Here is an 18,434-nt window from a genome sequence, read left to right as displayed (position 1 = left end):
CTGCCATCAGTGTTCCTGATCACTTTTTGCCTCTTCTCTTTAAGTGCTTCTACTTCCCCACAACGAGCCAGGAAAAACATGCATGCTACAGACCCAGTTATAACTCCAGGTTAAGTGGAGTTTTGGAACATCCCTTGGATTTGTCCTGCCAAATAGCTTCGAAGGCAGCCAGCATTCTCTGAGGTTGGGGTGCCCAAGCTGTGCTCTGTGTAATCTCCCAAAGCCTGCTGGTGTCGCTTTTCTGGGTTCCCAACCTCAGTGTACAGCCTTTGCAAAGCTCTCAGAGATACATGCTCTGTCCTGCTTTTCTTCTTTTATGTGCATTGGCTTGTTGCCATCCAGCGATGCATCGAGTTCAGATCCTGCTAGCACCTCCAGCCAGACATCCACTCGCACTTGTGATCCAACAAAGCAGCAACTGAAAGCGTTACCCAGATGCCAGAGACATTCACAATCCATTTCAACAAAAACATACATACTTGCAAGAGCAACTCTTAGATGCATCCTCTGAAACGAAAAGCCATTGCCAGTCAGCATCATATTTGTGACTATGACGTTTAGAAACTTTGAACGCAACTGATTAGCAATGTGTTTTAGGCAGCATGTGATTTCTGACCTACGCCTTACAATCACCTTCCCTACACTAGAGCAAGAACCACACAATGCATTTATAATACAGCAGCTTGTTTACCGTGCCAATCAAAGAAAAGACATACCAACCCCCTCCCGCCAATCTCACCCCAGATGTAGGGAGGGGTTTGTGTGTGTATCATTATTAATACTTCCTAGTCTGAGGTAGCAGCTGCCACAACTAGTGCTGCTTACAGTATGTCACATTTATATGGATCCTGATATTCTGTAATGATCCCAGGCCCTTCTGTATCACTCTCCTGAGACAGATCTGAAATGGGGCAGCGGTTGTGGGGGGGGTAGAATCACTTCTCAGAAGCTGTCAACCTGGCTGCAAGAGCTCTTCTTCCCCAAAGAGCTGTGCTAAGCAGCCACTAGATGATAATGGCTTACAGCCACTCAGACAGAAAGCGCGTGCATCGCTCTCAACTCGGACAGGAACTCAGACACTGTGACAACAAGAGCAGTATAAGAACCTATGTGGAACAGAACAGGCACAGACCCAGACAGCAGGACACAGATAAAATTTTAAACACGGGAAGCTTAAAATAAAAGGACTCGTTCCTTTATTATAAATAACATTTGCCATAGTGTGATGCTGCATTTTTCATGGAAATTAATTTACAAGAGAAGAGAGAACAACAGGTTTGCTTGTAACAGACAGAAATCAAGCAAGGGGCTGCGCAATGGTTAAAGGGTTTGATTTGATTTGATTTTGGGGACAGGGAGGTTTGAACTGCAAAGGAAAAATTGCTTCACAGAAAGTAAAAATCGGAAATGGGATTAGCAGATCAACAAGAATCCAGGGTCTCCTGTGGATTTTGGGGCTCGCCCAAAAGACAGCAAAACTCCTCCATCAGAGACCCACAATGCATCATAGTTCTCTATTCTGAACATTCCCCTGAAACGTGATGCGAATGAGAGAGGCAGCAATTTATATGCTGTAGAAAACCAGCACCACCAGCCTTCCAGTAAAAATGATTCTGTCGACCCTCTAGTCAATTAGAAAGCCAAAGAACCTATACAAACAAAATGGGGAGGAGGGGGATAGAACGTTTTCCAAAACTGAAGCTCGGGAGATTGTAACAACAAAAGTATCTTTAACCAAAAAAACAAGCACCCCAAGATAAAGCTAATGCAGGTGTCTTCACACACCAACAAACAAGAGGAGGAAAAGAACCATTTATACACCATGATCTTCCAGCTCTGCAGAAAGCCACAATGTTATAATGAATGGTATTTTCCTTGGAGTTCCGAATTAATAAGGTGGGATAGCAACACACAAACCCGCATCGAAATAAAACGGAGATATTAAAAAAAGCAATCAAAGGCTGTGCAGAAAGCAAGCAAGCGTCATTTCTTCTTTAAAAAAAGCGCCCCTCTCATTGTAATTTCTACTAGACTCCATCTAAACTGTTGGATCTTGGCCTAGGAGATTCCAAATTATGGTAACAATGTTGCGATCAACAGAAGGCGATAAGTATATGTTTGAATTCACATTAGAATTAAGTATATATTAAAATACTTCTAGGTAATATCATCCACATATACACAGAAGCTGTTATATAATGTATTATTCTTTGGTTGCGGCTTTGCACATGTATTCGATGAACTGGGAGAGTTATGGGAATAAAGTGTTAAAGTGGATGGGAATCTGGGAGGCACTGACCATGAGTTGGTTGAGTTCAGGATCCTGACGCAGGGAAGAAAGGTAAGCAGCAGGATAAGGACCCTGGACTTCAGGAAAGCAGACTTCGACTCCCTCAGGGAACGGATGGCCAGGATCCCCTGGGGGACTAACTTGAAGGGGAAAGGAGTCCAGGAGAGCTGGCTGTATTTCAAGGAATCCCTGTTGAGGTTACAGCGACAAACCATCCCAATGAGTCGAAAGAATAGTAAATATGGCAGGCGACCAGCTTGGCTTAATGGTGAAATCCTAGCGGATCTTAAACATAAAAAAGAAGCTTACAAGAAGTGGAAGGTTGGACATATGACCAGGGAAGAGTATAAAAATATTGCTCGGGCATGTAGGAATGATATCAGGAGGGCCAAATCGCACCTGGAGCTACAGATAGCCAGAGATGTCAAGAGTAACAAGAAGGGTTTCTTCAGGTATGTTGGCAACAAGAAGAAAGCCAAGGAAAGTGTGGGCCCCTTAATGAATGAGGGAGGCAACCTAGTGACAGAGGATGTGGAAAAAGCTAATGTACTCAATGCTTTTTTTGCCTCTGTTTTCACTAACAAGGTCAGCTCCCAGACTGCTGCACTGGGCATCACAAAATGGGGAAGAGATGGCCAGCCCTCTGTGGAGATAGAGGTGGTTAGGGACTATTTAGAAAAGCTGGACGTGCACAAGTCCATGGGGCCGGACGAGTTGCATCCGAGAGTGCTGAAGGAATTGGCGGCTGTGATTGCAGAGCCATTGGCCATTATCTTTGAAAACTCATGGCGAACGGGGGAAGTCCCGGATGACTGGAAAAAGGCTAATGTAGTGCCAATCTTTAAAAAAGGGAAGAAGGAGGATCCTGGGAACTACAGGCCAGTCAGCCTCACCTCAGTCCCTGGAAAAATCATGGAGCAGGTCCTCAAAGAATCAATCCTGAAGCACTTGCATGAGAGGAAAGTGATCAGGAACAGCCAGCATGGATTCACCAAGGGAAGGTCATGCCTGACTAATCTAATCGCCTTTTATGATGAGATTACTGGTTCTGTGGATGAAGGGAAAGCAGTGGATGTATTGTTTCTTGACTTTAGCAAAGCTTTTGACACGGTCTCCCACAGTATTCTTGTCAGCAAGTTAAGGAAGTATGGGCTGGATGAATGCACTATAAGGTGGGTAGAAAGCTGGCTAGATTGTCGGGCTCAACGGGTAGTGATTAATGGCTCCATGTCTAGTTGGCAGCCGGTATCAAGTGGAGTGCCCCAAGGGTCGGTCCAGGGGCCGGTTTTGTTCAATATCTTCATAAATGATCTGGAGGATGGTGTGGATTGCACTCTCAGCAAATTTGCGGATGATACTAAACTGGAAGGAGTGGTAGATACGCTGGAGGGGAGGGATAGGATACAGAAGGACCTAGACAAATTGGAGGATTGGGCCAAAAGAAATCTGATGAGGTTCAATAAGGATAAGTGCAGGGTCCTGCACTTAGGACGGAAGAACCCAATGCACAGCTACAGACTAGGCACCGAATGGCTAGGCAGCAGTTCTGCGGAAAAGGACCTAGGGGTGACAGTGGACGAGAAGCTGGATATGAGTCACCAGTGTGCCCTTGTTGCCAAGAAGGCCAATGGCATTTTGGGATGTATAAGTAGGGGCATAGCGAGCAGATCGAGGGACGTGATCGTTCCCCTCTATTCGACATTGGTGAGGCCTCATCTGGAGTACTGTGTCCAGTTTTGGGCCCCACACTTCAAGAAGGATGTGGATAAATTGGAAAGAGTCCAGCAAAGGGCAACAAAAATGATTAGGGGTCTGGAACACATGAGTTATGAGGAGAGGCTGAGGGAACTGGGATTGTTTAGCCTGCAGAAGAGAAGAATGAGGGGGGATTTGATAGCTGCTTTCAACTACCTGAAAGGGGGTTCCAAAGAGGATGGCTCTAGACTGTTCTCAATGGTAGCAGATGACAGAATGAGGAGTAATGGTCTCAAGTTGCAGTGGGGGAGGTTTAGATTGGATATTAGGAAAAACTTTTTCACTAAGAGGGTGGTGAAACACTGGAATGCGTTACCTAGGGAGGTGGTAGAATCTCCTTCCTTAGCGGTTTTTAAGGTCAGGCTTGACAAAGCCCTGGCTGGGATGATTTAACTGGGAATTGGTCTTGCTTCGAGCGGGGGTTGGACTAGATGACCTTCTGGGGTCCCTTCCAACCCTGATATTCTATGATTCTATCTAGAGAATGTTTAAAGTGGATTATTAAGCACTAAATGCAAGAAAACGGAGGTTATGTTTATTCAATTTTAGCAAATAACATGAATGTTAACATTCCACAGTTAATCGGCAATTCAGATAATCAGAAAACAAATGGGAAGGTTGAACGCACGATCTGAGCGCTGCCCCTTATGCGCATGCATTCCAGTAGTTGTTAGTTAGATGCTCTCATAATTCTTCTGAACTAATAGAATACACCAGGGCTTGAAGAGTTTTACATCTAGTAGCCCAAAGGCTGAGCCGACTCACCATGCTGAAATCCACTGATGACAAGCCTGCTCCTTTGCCCAATCTAAAGGAATAGTATAATTATAAAATAGCTTATATTCTTACAGTGGAGCTATTCCCAATGAGTGAGAAATGTTTACAATGGGTGCTGTAGGTAGCAGAAAAACAGCGATGAGTCCGGTGGCACCTTAAAGACTAAAAGATTTAAGGAGCAGAGGCAATACAGGGTAAGTCTACACTGTAAATAAAATAAATAAATGGGGGGGGCGAAATGCAATAAATAGATAAAATAAATTTGCATCCCATTTTTGACCAGCTCTTATTTCCACTTTCAGTCACAAAAACTGAGATGGATTTTAGACTCTTAAAAGTCCCTCTCTTCCAACCCCAGTAATTAAACTAATTAATTTACTACAGACCCTACAAAAACATTCTGTATTCAAAACATTAGGAAATGGGAAAGTCAGACAGAACTATTTCACCCAACAGCTAACAAATACAATATGATATCGGAAGGGAAGGAGAGCAACATCTTACAAAGGCATTCATCAGCCACCTACACCCATTTCTGGAGGAGGTAGGCAGGACTGAGGTATATGACATGGAAGCAGGAAGGTGGGATTAAGACCAACCCAAGAGCAAGGCATCTTAGGCCAGATGGCATTTCCCTCACGAACAAACAGTCTGGATGTGCTAAATCTGAGTACATGTACTGTGACAGCAGATGGGACCCACACAAACAGCTTTGTTTCTGTTTGGGACCTACGTTAAAAAGCACCGTGTGTGTTTGATGAAGGATGTTACTCAAAGCCAAAGCAATATGCACTTGTTTGGGTTTGGTTTTTAAAACCAATTTCCATAATTGGGAAAATGATACTAAACCAAAAATGTTATCACAGAGCAGCAGACAAATTCCTGGGATTCCAGAAGAAGCTAAAACAGATGGGGATACCAAATTCAAATACCCAGTTATACAAATAGGGCAGGAGAGCCACAAGTCCAAAATACCCCAGGCTACTCGTAAGTGTCCTCCAAAGACTGTTCGGCAGAATGCCAGCATTTAGCCACTGTACTAGTGTACTAAAAGAAGACCTGCAAACATTCTTACACAATTCCCACTTCTATCTCTCCATCTATCTTAGTCTCATATTGCCACCCAACATGGTAGCATCAGAGCACCTTTTATGTACAATCAACAGGGATAGCAAAGTTCATGGTGGACTTTATGGAGTTCTTGGCACCTGTCCGTTTTCAAAGTCACAGCACTGGTTGGGGAAGGGAGCTTGGCTCTTTCATTTTTCCTTTTTAGAAGATTTTATTTGTTTCCTCTTTTCTTGTGGGTAGGAATTTGGGGCAGAAAGAGGCATCAGTGTTGTGAATATCATTTTAGAGTGTAAAGGTTCTCTAGAGACCCTTTGCCACGTCTTCCTGACCACATCTCCCAAATAACTTATTTCCCTTCCTTAATCCCCCGCCCCCACTCAATTCCAACTGATTTGCTCTCCTGCCCATTTGCCACATTCCACCCATCCCTTCCCTCTCCACCCAGATGCACTCTAGATCTGCCCCATCTATTGCAAACTAATCTGAGAATGATTGGTTACCTTCCAAACCAGATCTCAGTGCTTTCCAGCGCTTTGCAAGCTGGGGTTGGGTTTTCCTTTGTTTAGGCCAAAGCTATCTGAGGAACAAGTGATGGAACTTCAATCCAAGCAGTATAACAACAGTGGGATTCTGCCATCACACTCCAACACAGAAATAAGTTTACATCATTTCACAGTTTATACTTGTCACTGCAAGGCCAGGCTAACATTTGCTACAAAGGGCCCAAAGAACTGTCCTATTACACGTGACACAGTTCTTTTGATTTACCCATTATACATATCACCAATTCATAGCCCCAATCCTGCATCCTCTCAGTACATGGAACTCCAGGGAGCACAATGGGAGCTGTGCACATGGAAGATCTGCAGTGGCAGGGCCACTAGGTAGAGTAAGCCAATCAGATGCACACAGTGGGGAGCCTCACGCTGCACCACAAACAGCTCTTAAATCACCCTATTTTAACCACATATCCTATTTTACAGTCACAATAAGGGTCGAAAATAATTCGCTCTTTTCAAACAAGTTAAGCTTTCTATTCCCCATTTCAGTTCCCCTGCAAACTTACAGCCAGATCCACGCCTGCATTTGTGAAAGCTGAACTAGACTCTTACCGAAGTATCAAGCCCTTTTTGATGATTTGTATGCCCACCACATTAGCATCTGGACACATTAAATGTACAATAAGAAGTAATACTTATTTTAACTTTGTACTTTTGCCATTCAAAAATCTCCAAACACTTGATAAAAATTAACTATTTAAGCCTTACAACATCCATGGGAGTTAGGTGTTGATCTATCCATTTGTCTGATAAACTGAGGCTTGGAGACTTAAGTTAATTGCCCAAAATTATAAACAGTCAGTGGCAGAGCTGGGAATAGAACTCAGAAGTCCTGACTCCCAGTTCCTTGCTCTAGCTATTAGACTACACTTCCTGAGTCTTAGTTTGTATTTAGGGTGCCTCACTGAGCGCTAGAGCCCAAACCAGAGCAGTTCATAAGAAACCTTATCTTGCCAGCAGCTCTCCCCGTCCACATACAATATGAAGGTTTACTGAACCCTCATATAGTTAGCTTTTAGTTTCTAATCCAGAACTGATGCACTAGATCTTGAAACATAACGGGAGCTTTCTGTTTAAAGAGACAGCAGCAAAAAGTAGATGTCACGCGTAAGACTGCATCTCACCAGACATCATTAATTCAACATTCCGACATCTCACACGCTGCAATTCATTCAACATCAAACGCCTCAGTGTGGGCTTCCTAATTAAAACATGGAAAGGCTGAAATAAAATGTAAGTATTTTTGTCACATCGTTTGCAGGTGTTTTATTCATAATTGAACGCTTCCTGTTTCATTATGTACAGAGCCACCTACAGTACCTCAGATAGGAACCAAGAGTCCTCACTTTGACATTTTGACAAATTCCACCAGCACCCCCTTATTAGGGGTCAGCTCCTTTCTGCCAGGGCTTAAGCCAATATGAATCGCTTCAAATCTAGCTGCTGAGTAAAGGCCTTATGCTGCGAAGCGCTAAGAGGCCCCAGAGCCCATCTACAATAGGGCCCTGCTCTAGCAAGGGACTGATGCACGTGAATAAATCCCAGAGGCCTGGGAGAGGAAGGTGCTCAGCACATTGCAGAACTGTGTCCAAAGCATCACAGGGAAGCCAGTCACATCTATTCTGAAGGAACTCGGCTATCCTTGTAATAACTTTTCTCCATGCTAACTGGGCAAGCGACCAACTCTTCCCCTAGAGTCTATGCACAGCCAAGTCTTCCTGGCCCTCCAGAGGCTGCTCTATTTCCGTCAGCACTGGAGAGCTCAAACCTTATTTCTTGCTTGACCCATGGAAAACCACGAGTGGGGAAGCTGGTTTACATGTAAAGTAGGTTATTTAGACAGAAAACTTCCGGTGGCAAGGCCTGCATCTTCCTCCGTATTTCACACAGCAGAGAGAGCTCAGCTAGTGCTCAACAACAGAACAACAACAACAAGCTTTGTTGGGGGCGCAATATACTCTTGCTTTCTCCTGCAAAAAGGAGCAAAAACCACTGTGCCTTGAGATAGCAGCGAGCACGGCCAGTAGAAGAGGCAGCGCTGTTGTCCCCACAGGGAGCCGAGCCGAAGACAGCAACTACAACTCTGCAGGAATGACAGCCTTGCCAACGCACATATCCGAAAGCAAAGGGAGCTCACTACAGCAGGGCATGGAGACTAAAGCCAGAATTCTCTGCTTAAGGGAGCGGAGAATACTGCTGCCAAACAAACCGTTTCTCATCAATATTTGTAAAACAAATTGAGCCTGCACTGTAAATATCCCTACATCTGTGCATTTGTTGTTTCAGTGCCGAGACCACAAATAAGCATCACAGAAAATCTGCAATGGGAGAGTATCTTGAGCAGCTCTGGTAGGGCTCAGCTGTTCAGCGCTCCTGAAAACAGGCCTTTGTGGTCAGCGACAGAAGGCACTACAGACACCTTTCACGCTTTCTGGCTGGAATGAGGGAAGCCAGCGGTAGTTTGCAGCCTCTTGCAGAAAGGAAGAGACAATAGGTTGGAAAAATCTTTTGAGAGCAAAAAAAAATAATACACCATCCTCTACGAATATATTGATTTCAGAGGGCTCTCCATGGCTTTAAAACAATCAGCCACCAAGCAAAACTTGACTCAAAACCAAACCAATTTGGCTCTGCAAAAGAACTCCTCTGGCTACCATCCTGGCCTTCCCTCACTCTGTCTCCAGCACTCAGCTGGTTCATCTATCTCTGTTAAGGTATCTCATTGTGAGTAAGGGGACAGGGAAAGAGACCTCTGAAAATTCTGATTATGTCTGGGGAAAGCATCCAAGGTTTTTAGGTCTCTTCCCAAACCGAACCCTTTGAACACTAATGTAGCTTGGCCCTCTGACAGATTACAACCAGCGCCATGTTTGCAACATGGTCTCCATTGTTAGCGAACTCAATTACTGTTCTAATAGCATTCTCTTGGGTTAAAGGAGCAATCTTGAAGCCAGGAGATCTATTCCCAGCTCTGCCAGTGATTTACGGTACAACTTTCAGCAAGTCATTTCACTTCTCTGGGGACAATACTTGCCCCCCTCACATTGGTGATGTGGTTTAACTCATTATATTTTTACAGAACTGTGCTCTGACCTGATGAAAGGCACTGTAAGTGCCACACATTATAAAGTAAAGTATTAACTGGAGGAGACTTTAAAGTATATTCCTTGTGAGTAACTCATAAAGAAAGCTTGTTTTAAGTGACACCCTTTTAGAAGGAAAGTAGAGGGAGGAAGATATTGGAATTAAGGTCAATAGAACCTGTTGTAATACAAAGATCAAAACTTTGAGTTCCCCCATCCCAACACAGGGAAATTAAGGGCCAGATTCTGATCCCACTGAGCTCAATAGCAATACTCCCATTAAGGTACCCACACACACAGTAAGCAACAGTTCCTGACCCACAGTGACAATCTAAATCAGAAAAGGAAGAGAAAGGGTGAGAGGGGAAACAAAGTCACAAAGAGGTGAAGAGACTTGCCCAAAGTCTCACAGCAGGTCAGCAGCAGATCTGAGAAAAGAACCCAGGCCTCCCGACTTCTAGTCCAGTGTCCTATTCACTAGACCGCAGTGCCCGTGAAGTTTTAGTTGTCATCAACACTTTTTGGCAGAAGAGGGGACCTCAGAGATATGCCACATTTCCCCACTACATTTTCTTCTTCACAATCCATTTGCTGAGTTAGAGTCTCAGAGGTTGGAAACTGATACAGTTCCACTGATGTCAATGGAGCTACCTCAATTTATGCCCGCTAACGATCTCAACCACCGTCTCCATCTCCTGGAAGGAGGACAGAACATTCACTTGAACCAGCCCAACAGAACGAGAACGTAGAAGAAAGACATAACATGACCCTTGTTAGTTAAGATTTGTTTAGAGGTGGCAGGATAGCAAAATAATGATGAATTAACTTTTGTGAGAAAACAATGACCCACAATGAACGTTACTGGTTAACCAAAGAGGAAGGTCCCGGATTTAAAAATGCAATTTTAGAAAAATCCCTTTGAGTGTATAGATGAGCTAAATCTAGTGCATCTACTTGTACAACAGCATATCAGTCCCTAGAAAGGGAGCCAGCAATCTGTTCCCTTATAAGTACAAGAAGTGGACACTGTCAACAGCAGGCAGAAAAGCATAGCTTTCAAGATGCAGAAACAGAGAGACACACCAGGATATGAAAACTAAAACCACCTGTACTGTGCTATTGTCAGCATCATGAACAGAACCACAGTAGAGGCTTTCAGATCTTAGAACCAAAGCAAACCGCACACCTGTTCCTTCCCCCTCAAATAAGTGACTACTTACAAAAAAACAAGTTTCCCCAATGTTGCATTGAGAACTGCCATGAAACGACAAGCGAGAGAGCAAGTTTCTAAAATAAGTCTTCTTGTGAAATGCTGTAACAGCAGGTCCCTTCCAAACCAAGCAGTTATACAAATCATGCAAGGTTTGCATGTTCTACCACAGCTATAAAAAGAAAAGGAGTACTTGTGGCACCTTAGAGACTAACCAATTTATTAGAGCATAAGCTTTCATGAGCTACAAGTGAGCTGTAGCTCACAAAAGCTTATGCTCTAATAAATTGGTTAGTCTCTAAGGTGCCACAAGTACTCCTTTTCTTTTTGCGAATACAGACTAACACGGCTGTTACTCTGAAACCTACCACAGCTATGTTACCCTCAATATACGATGCAAGTGTTGCATAGGTTTGGGGCTGTCCCTCTGCACAGGGGTGTGCTGCACCCACTGTGAAGTTCTGTTTCAACCATAGGCAGGTCCCCCTGTTCACTGCTGCACATTTAACATCCCCTGAGCCTGCTGCTCTCCTCCAGCAGAGAACAGCCTAAGCTTTAGGTTCCCAGCCCTGGAGCACAGTGGATGAGGGTGCGCTGTCTAAGAGTACACCCCAATTTCTCTTCCATCTCATGGAGTCTTCTGTGTTACAATCTCTTCCATGAGGAGCCAAGGAGTAGGGTGACCAGATGGCCTGATTTTATAGGGACAGGCCCGATATTTGGGGCTTTTTCTCAGTAGGCACCTATTACTCCCAACCCCAGTCCCAATTTTTCATACTTGCTATCTGGTCACCCTACCAAAGAGGGAGGAGAGGAGAGCCTTCATGCTGCATTCCCCTCTGAAGGGGGTGCAGGAGACACAGCAAGAGACCATGCTCCAGAGTCCCCAGCTCATGACAAAAGAACATGCTGGCAGAGAGAAACTGACAAGACCTGTGGGGAAGAGACTATCCCAAGACATCCCAAAGGAAGACTAGGGAGGTGTGTAAAAGGTACGCCCACTCCAATTACAGGGTTACCCTTCATGACAAAGTGCTTTCCATTATAGGATGTGATCGATTTACAGCCATTGAAAAGGTAAATCAGCAGTACCAAAATAAGGCTGGAGAGGAAGGGGGAAAAGAAAACAGTGCATCACATACCCACAATCTATCCAGGCTATAGTACCTCGTCCTTTCACCGCCTGGGCCACGTCGGACAGTAACCTGAGTGGACTTTCAGCAGTGGCAGCTGAAAACAACAGTAATAACAGTGTTAATCCAATCAACAGATACAGCAATTGCAATCTTTTGCCCAAAGCACAGAGAGAACATTTTTCCTAGAGTCTCATTTGTAAGAGGAATCAGTAAAGCTTGTGCAATTTGAAAGGAACGTTGATACCCTGAACATTTATACCTACAGCATGCATCGCTGCCTACATTTCTGGGGGTATGTCATGCATTCTACCACAGACTTCAGTATCTTGGCCCACTTTCTTTCTCCCACCTCCTTCTCCCTACAGCTGTGCACTCAGTGGTTTGCCTTGGAAAGACAGTCTAGTGGTTAGAGCATTAGCGAAAGATCTGGGAGACAGAGGTTCGATTCCTTGCTCCACTAGACACTTCCTATGTGACCTTTGGCAAGCCACTTAGCCGCTCTGCTCCCCTTCTGTAAAATGGGAATAATAGCACTTTGCTAACTCACAGGGATGTTGGCAGGATTAATACATTAAAGAGATGCTCAAATTCTATGGTAAAGGGGGACTTATCATTTTAACCCTAGAAGTGGCTGCATTTGAAGTTCCAAAGATAGATATGGCACAGCATTGCAAAAAATATGTTTAGATTTTATAAAGCACTTTCATTCCAAAATACCCCCAAAGCACTATTATAAGTGTAAAATGTTATTAACTATAATCAGAAAAAAATTTAAGGAGGGAAGCCTAAGAAGCATTTTTATTTTCAACCCAATATCTGACTTCTTAAACCCACTACAATAAAAACTGTTCTAGACTCAAAAAACTTCTTTGGTATTAAAAGAAATCAGCTACTCCACTGTAAAACATAATGTTAATGGAACCATCAAAACCACATGAGCGCCCATTACTGGCTCCTCAGCAAACAAAAAACTACCAACAAGCCTACCACATCCCACCAGTTTAGGGCCTGACCCCACAAGCTAATCCCCATGAAGAGACTCACTCGCCTACACCAATCAATTAGCAAGACTGGAAGCTCTGCTGATGGTGGTAAGGTTCCACCTTTGACTCTTCACTAGGGCCATCTGTTACCAGCTAACTCAATTACTAAGGCCTTGAACTTTGCCTACACTAAGAGTTGAAGGTCACTTCAAAGGGGGTTATCTACTTTGATCTAAAAAAAAGAAGCCAACATGTTTCCTACACAAACCAAGGCCTGAGAGTTCCCAGAGGGTAGTTTTAAACAGCAGCACTTCTGCCCCAAGGGTTCTCATAAGAGGGTTCTTTCTCCCTTCTTCAGTGTACATATGGGGATGCTGGCTGGGTTAACAAGGAGGCATGGGCTGCAAAGAACATTCCTCTTCTGCTTACCAGCTGAATTTTTAAAAAGCATTCTTGTTCTATGTAGGACATTTACAAAGTACCTGTTATCTTGGAATCTAAGTAACAGGGACCACCTTCTCTGTATACCAGCTCCACGGTCCCCAGCATTGCTCCATGTCTCTGCAGCATGGGCTCAATGAAGCTATGCTGTCAGGGACTCCTCCCACTGGAACTAGTACTAAGGAAACTATCCTAGTCCCCGAACACTGATCCCCATGTGACTGGCATTTGCTCCAAACAGTACAGAATGCAATATACCTAGGCTTGGCCAAATTAGATTTTTTTTAATATAATTTCAAGGGATAATACCAATGTTTATTTTAAAGCATTTTTTCAACTTTTTATGGCTTTACTTGCTATCTGGTCACCCTACCAATGAGGGAGGAGAGGAGAGCTTTCATACTGCATTCCCCTCTGAAGGGGGTGGGGGAGACACAGCAAAAGACAGGCCATGAAATTATGGGAGAGGGGTCAACATTACATGTCAAAATACACAAAGAAAATATCCTTTAATCAAATTTTAATAAGTTCTCAAGCAGCACTTTTCTTCCTCTGCCTACCTGTAAATTTCAACGATAATTGATGGAAATATTTTTTCATTTGTTTATAAGGTGAAATCAATCTTAACAAAACATTTACGTATAAAAACCTAATCCTTTCAAGCCTAAATATACTCAAATCACCAAATCCAGTGCCAGGAAAGCATTTCAAACTGGGAAATACTAGAAGAGAACGTGGAGGAGGTTCCCTCCACGGACTGCAACAACGGTTGGGGAAAGCATCTGTTAGCATGGAATAAGCATATACCGCAGGTGGGTGCATCCCTCATGATCAATTAGTTTTCTGCACGTACCAGGAATATTAGGTAGCGCTTGCTTGAACACCATATGATATTTTAACCCTTCTCACCAGCAATATGACCGGCAGTTGGCCAGAATCTCAACACAGATACGTGGTGCGTATCTGGAATTAGAATCGTGCCCAACGACTTTTTACAGGACAGCAGCTAAGCGAGAGATTTTTTAATTGCGTATAAGGATCACCACTCTAGGAAATGTTAATCCCCCAGACAGCTCTCAGTGCAATGCTTTACATTGTTAAATCCAGCCAATTAAATTTAAAAAAAAGAGAGCAAGAACATGACTTTTGAAGTGTGCCCATAGGGCGACATCTATTTGACAAATGTCTGTGCTGAAGTGCTGCGATTGTACTACTAAAAATGAAAGCGACCACCACTAACAATGTTAAGCCGGGAGGGTGGGGAAGCCTTTTAAAAAGCTGAACAATACAGTTGGCTCACTTTTTAACAAATTTCTTTTCAAATGGAAAAATGTTAGAAACCAGATTTATGATTTTCACTTTGAATCTGTTCCAAAGAAATTTTTGGCCAAGTCCGAGCACTTTCCCATTATACCAAACATATAAATATTTTAATAGTATTTAAGTCACATGTTGCATATGTGCCAATTTCAGCATAACCCCACCCCCACCCCACCGACCCTCAGAAATAAAGTTAATTCCCCCAAGCATCTGCACTTTAGCAAACAGGAGAATTCTATCAACAATAGTTCTTTTGGAGAAAGAACACTGGAACACCATATGAAGAGTCCAAATTCTGCTTTCAGTTGCAGGAGTGTAAATTTGGAGTAACTCCACTGAAGTCAATGGGGTTAGGTGATTTACACCAATGTAACAGAGAACAGAATTTGGGTCCATTTCACTAAGCACAGTTCAAAAGATATTAATATTAAAAAATAACATTTCCTGGCTGCTTCCTTTTCCTTACTGTACTTGCAGGGACTGGAGCGGGAGAAGCAGCAGCATTAAAGAGACTGTTTTGATCTCACTTCACAGTTAATCAGCAGTTCCCATGTGTGCTGGCTAAATGAATATCAAATCCATGACAGTAAGAGCATTTTGCATTTCCCTAAGGATCTCAAAGCACTGTTTCTTTCACCTGGCACCATAAATATACCCAGTACTTTATGACACACGGAGCCACACAGTACTGCTGTCCAAAAGAACTTGCAATCAATGTCTGATGACAGAAAGACACAGGACAAGATTTCAGTTATGGATTCAGAGGGGACATCTCTGGTGAGAAGATCAGCAGGGGAGAATTAATGGAAGACGCTGGTTTTAACTAAGAGGCACGGGAGAGACAGAGCAGGTATATACCAAGAAGTGGAAGACTGTTCCAAGGTTGGGGAGCAGCACAAAAGAAGATGCAAAGGCACAAACAGGAAAAGGAAGTAAAGCAGAAGGGTAAGGAGCAAGAGGAAATAAGATTAAAGAGGTACATAAGATTGAACGGCCTTAAAGGGGAGGATGGAGAGTTTGAATAAGATTGGTAGAAGACAGTGAAAAGATCTTATAGGGAGGACCCACAAGTGACATGGTATGAGATGAAGGAGATGGGGGAGCAACACAAGAGGCAACCATAGAAAATCCAAAGGTGTTAGTGGTACAAATGGCTGTATTTTGGTATTCTAAACATTCATTCATTCTGCCTTACAATGCATCACCCTGAGGTTGGTACTTACATATTATGGCGACAGGCACATTAGAAATACGTGTGTCTGACAGATAAGGCTGTGAGTCTGTCACAAGAGCCACGGACTCTGTAACTTTCTGGAACCTCTGTGACTTCTGCTGCGGCCTGGGGGCCACCTGAGCAGCTCAGGCAGCCCCCAGGCCAGCCACACCAACCACTGCTGGGCCAGTCTCGGGACACCGCACCCCTCCCACACCAGCAGGAGTTTGGGAACGGAAGGGGGCTCAGGGCTGAGGCAGGGGGTTGGGTGTGGGGTGCGGGAGAGGGTGAGGGCACTGGGCGGTGCTTACCTTCCCCGACTCCTAGGCGTGGCCAGGCAGCTCTCTGAGCTGCCTCCACTTACAGGCACCTCCTCCACAGCTCCTACTGGCTGCAGTTCCCGGCCAATGGGTGCTGCGGAGCAGGCGCTCGGGGCGGGGGCAGCATGCGGAGTCCCCCTGGCTGCGCCTCCGAGTCCGCCTAGGTAGGGGCCGCAGGAACACGCCGGCCACTTCCAGGAGCTGTGTGGAGCCAGGTAGGGAGCCTGCCAGCCTCCCCGCCCCTTCCCCCAGCAGCAGCAGCGGGGGTCCTAGGCCGCACGCCGCCACCCACCCCCAGAGCACCCGTACCGCCTCTGGGCCGCCCCCTGCCCCAGAGCACCCAAGTTTCAGTCAGGTGTGCAGTACAAGTAATGGACAGGTCACAGGCCGTGAATTTTTGTTTACTGCCCGTGACCCTTCCATGACTTTTACTAAAAATACCCGTGACTAAAACATAGCCTTACTGATAGATATTATAGTGACCATTTTTGCCAGTTGGTAAACAAAGCCATAGAGAAATGAAGTGTCCTATCCAAGGTCACAGAGGGAGTAAGCAACAGAGCTGGGAACAGAACCTAGGAGTCCTGATTCCCAGGCCCTTGCTCTAACTACTAAATTACAACTGTGCATTACTGCTATTACATATGGAGCACCAAGAGCTTGCTCATCACTGTACAGGAAAATAAGACGACACTGGCCAACATTTTAAAAAATGGGGGCCAAACATGGGAGTCTGCATTTAGGCACTTAAATAAGCACCATGGGGCTCACAAATTAGTTCATCAGGTACAAAGAACAGTCAAAAGCAAAAGGAGAACTCACCAGATTTGGAATAGAGCACTAATACGTTATTCCGTGTCCTGAGGAGCTTCTTGAAATCCTTGTGGTCACTAATTTTTTCTATGAGTGGAGACACCTTCACCGAAAACAGACAGGCTGGCAGGACTGCCTAAGGATGTAATAATTTAGAAATATAAGTGACAACTTCCCTGCTTGCATGAAAAACAAATGCAGAAGGGCACTTCCAAAAACCAACCACTTTTTTGGCATTTCAAACTGTTCCAACCTCAGATAACTTAGTGCTTGATGCAAAGTTGCACAACAATTTGATAAACAAAAAAAACCAACCCATTCCATCAAAACTGGAACTATGCAATGTTAAGCATTTCCACAAAGAAATCCCTAACTGGCAAGTATTGGATAAATATTTCCCACCACCACCAGGACACTTATTTAGGAGGTGTGCAAGCATGCCCATTAAAATCTGCTCAAGTAAGTTCATTCTTATTTTATTTATCCAATGTTATAATAAATAATAATAGAGCACTTATAAAGCATTCTTGCAGGTAGATCCCAAAATGCTTTGCAAAGGGGACAAATATTGTCTCTGGTTTTTACAAGTAGGGGAAGTGAGGTTAAGGGACTTGCCCAAGGTGACAGTCAGTGATAAAGCCAAGAGTAGAATCCAAGAGTGAAATCATGCCCCTAAAATAATCAATGGCAAAAGTCTCACTGACTTCATGGGGGCCAAGAATTCACCCCACATCTACCAACTCCCAGGCCCAGATCTTAGAGAGCCTCTTGAACTGAGACTCTGGAGATTTGCTCACACACAGCCTCTGTGACCCTGGGCCAGCCACTTCATCTCACTGCTCCGGGTAGGTCTACAGTGCAATTAAAAACCCGCAGCTGGCCCAGGCTCATGGGGCTTGACTAAGGGGCTGCTCAATAATGGCGTAGCTGTTCAGGCTGAGGATGGAACCTGCGAGGTGGAAGGGTCCCAGAGCTTGGGCTGCAGCCAGAGCCTGAAAGTCTACACTGCAATTAAGCAGACCCTTAGCTCAAGCCCTTCAAGCCTGAGTCACTTGGCATGAGCCAGCCGCAGGTATTTAATTGCAGTGTAGACATATCCTCAGTTCCCCCATCAATACAGTGGGGATAATATTTTTGTCACACCATTTGTCTTATTAGCCTCTTAGCCTATGTATGTAAACAGCTTAGCACAACAGGGCCATAGCCTCAGTTGGGGTCTCTACTACTAGTTTGCATTACCATAGCCTCCGGTAATATAATCATCCGATCTATTGGACCATTTTGCCTCATTTCCGCACTCTAATGCATTCATACTAATCAAAAGATTATAGGAAGCCTCGCTGGAAAAAATCTCTAGTTTACTTTCACCCTACAGGAAAACCTTAATACTCATATGCTTAGCTAAAAGCTTTAGTTTATTTGCCTAAGAAAAATGAGAGGTTCAGCATTTCCCTAATTACAG

At 44.2% G+C, this 18,434-nt stretch overlaps 1 protein-coding gene across 3 annotated transcripts in view; it reads right to left on the bottom strand.

Annotated features, from left to right (window-relative positions):
* PDIA5 (protein disulfide isomerase family A member 5) overlaps positions 1–18,434 on the bottom strand; it is a 129,875-nt gene that overhangs the window by 97,983 nt on the left and 13,458 nt on the right. Inside the window, exons 2-3 of one of the 3 annotated variants that reach the window (XM_073305109.1) lie at positions 16,982–17,108; positions 11,889–11,976 (exon numbers count right to left, since the gene is read on the bottom strand). In XM_073305109.1, coding sequence (XP_073161210.1) covers positions 11,889–11,976; positions 16,982–17,108 — 215 coding nt within the window. Of the gene's footprint in view, positions 1–11,888; positions 11,977–16,981; positions 17,109–18,434 lie in introns of those variants that run through there. The other 2 variants (XM_073305112.1, XM_073305110.1) reach the window with 2 other exon arrangements.

Source organism: Lepidochelys kempii, chromosome 11, assembly GCF_965140265.1.
Source record: "Lepidochelys kempii isolate rLepKem1 chromosome 11, rLepKem1.hap2, whole genome shotgun sequence".
NCBI lineage: Eukaryota > Metazoa > Chordata > Testudines > Cheloniidae > Lepidochelys > Lepidochelys kempii.
This window is presented reverse-complemented; position numbering and strand designations above follow the sequence as displayed.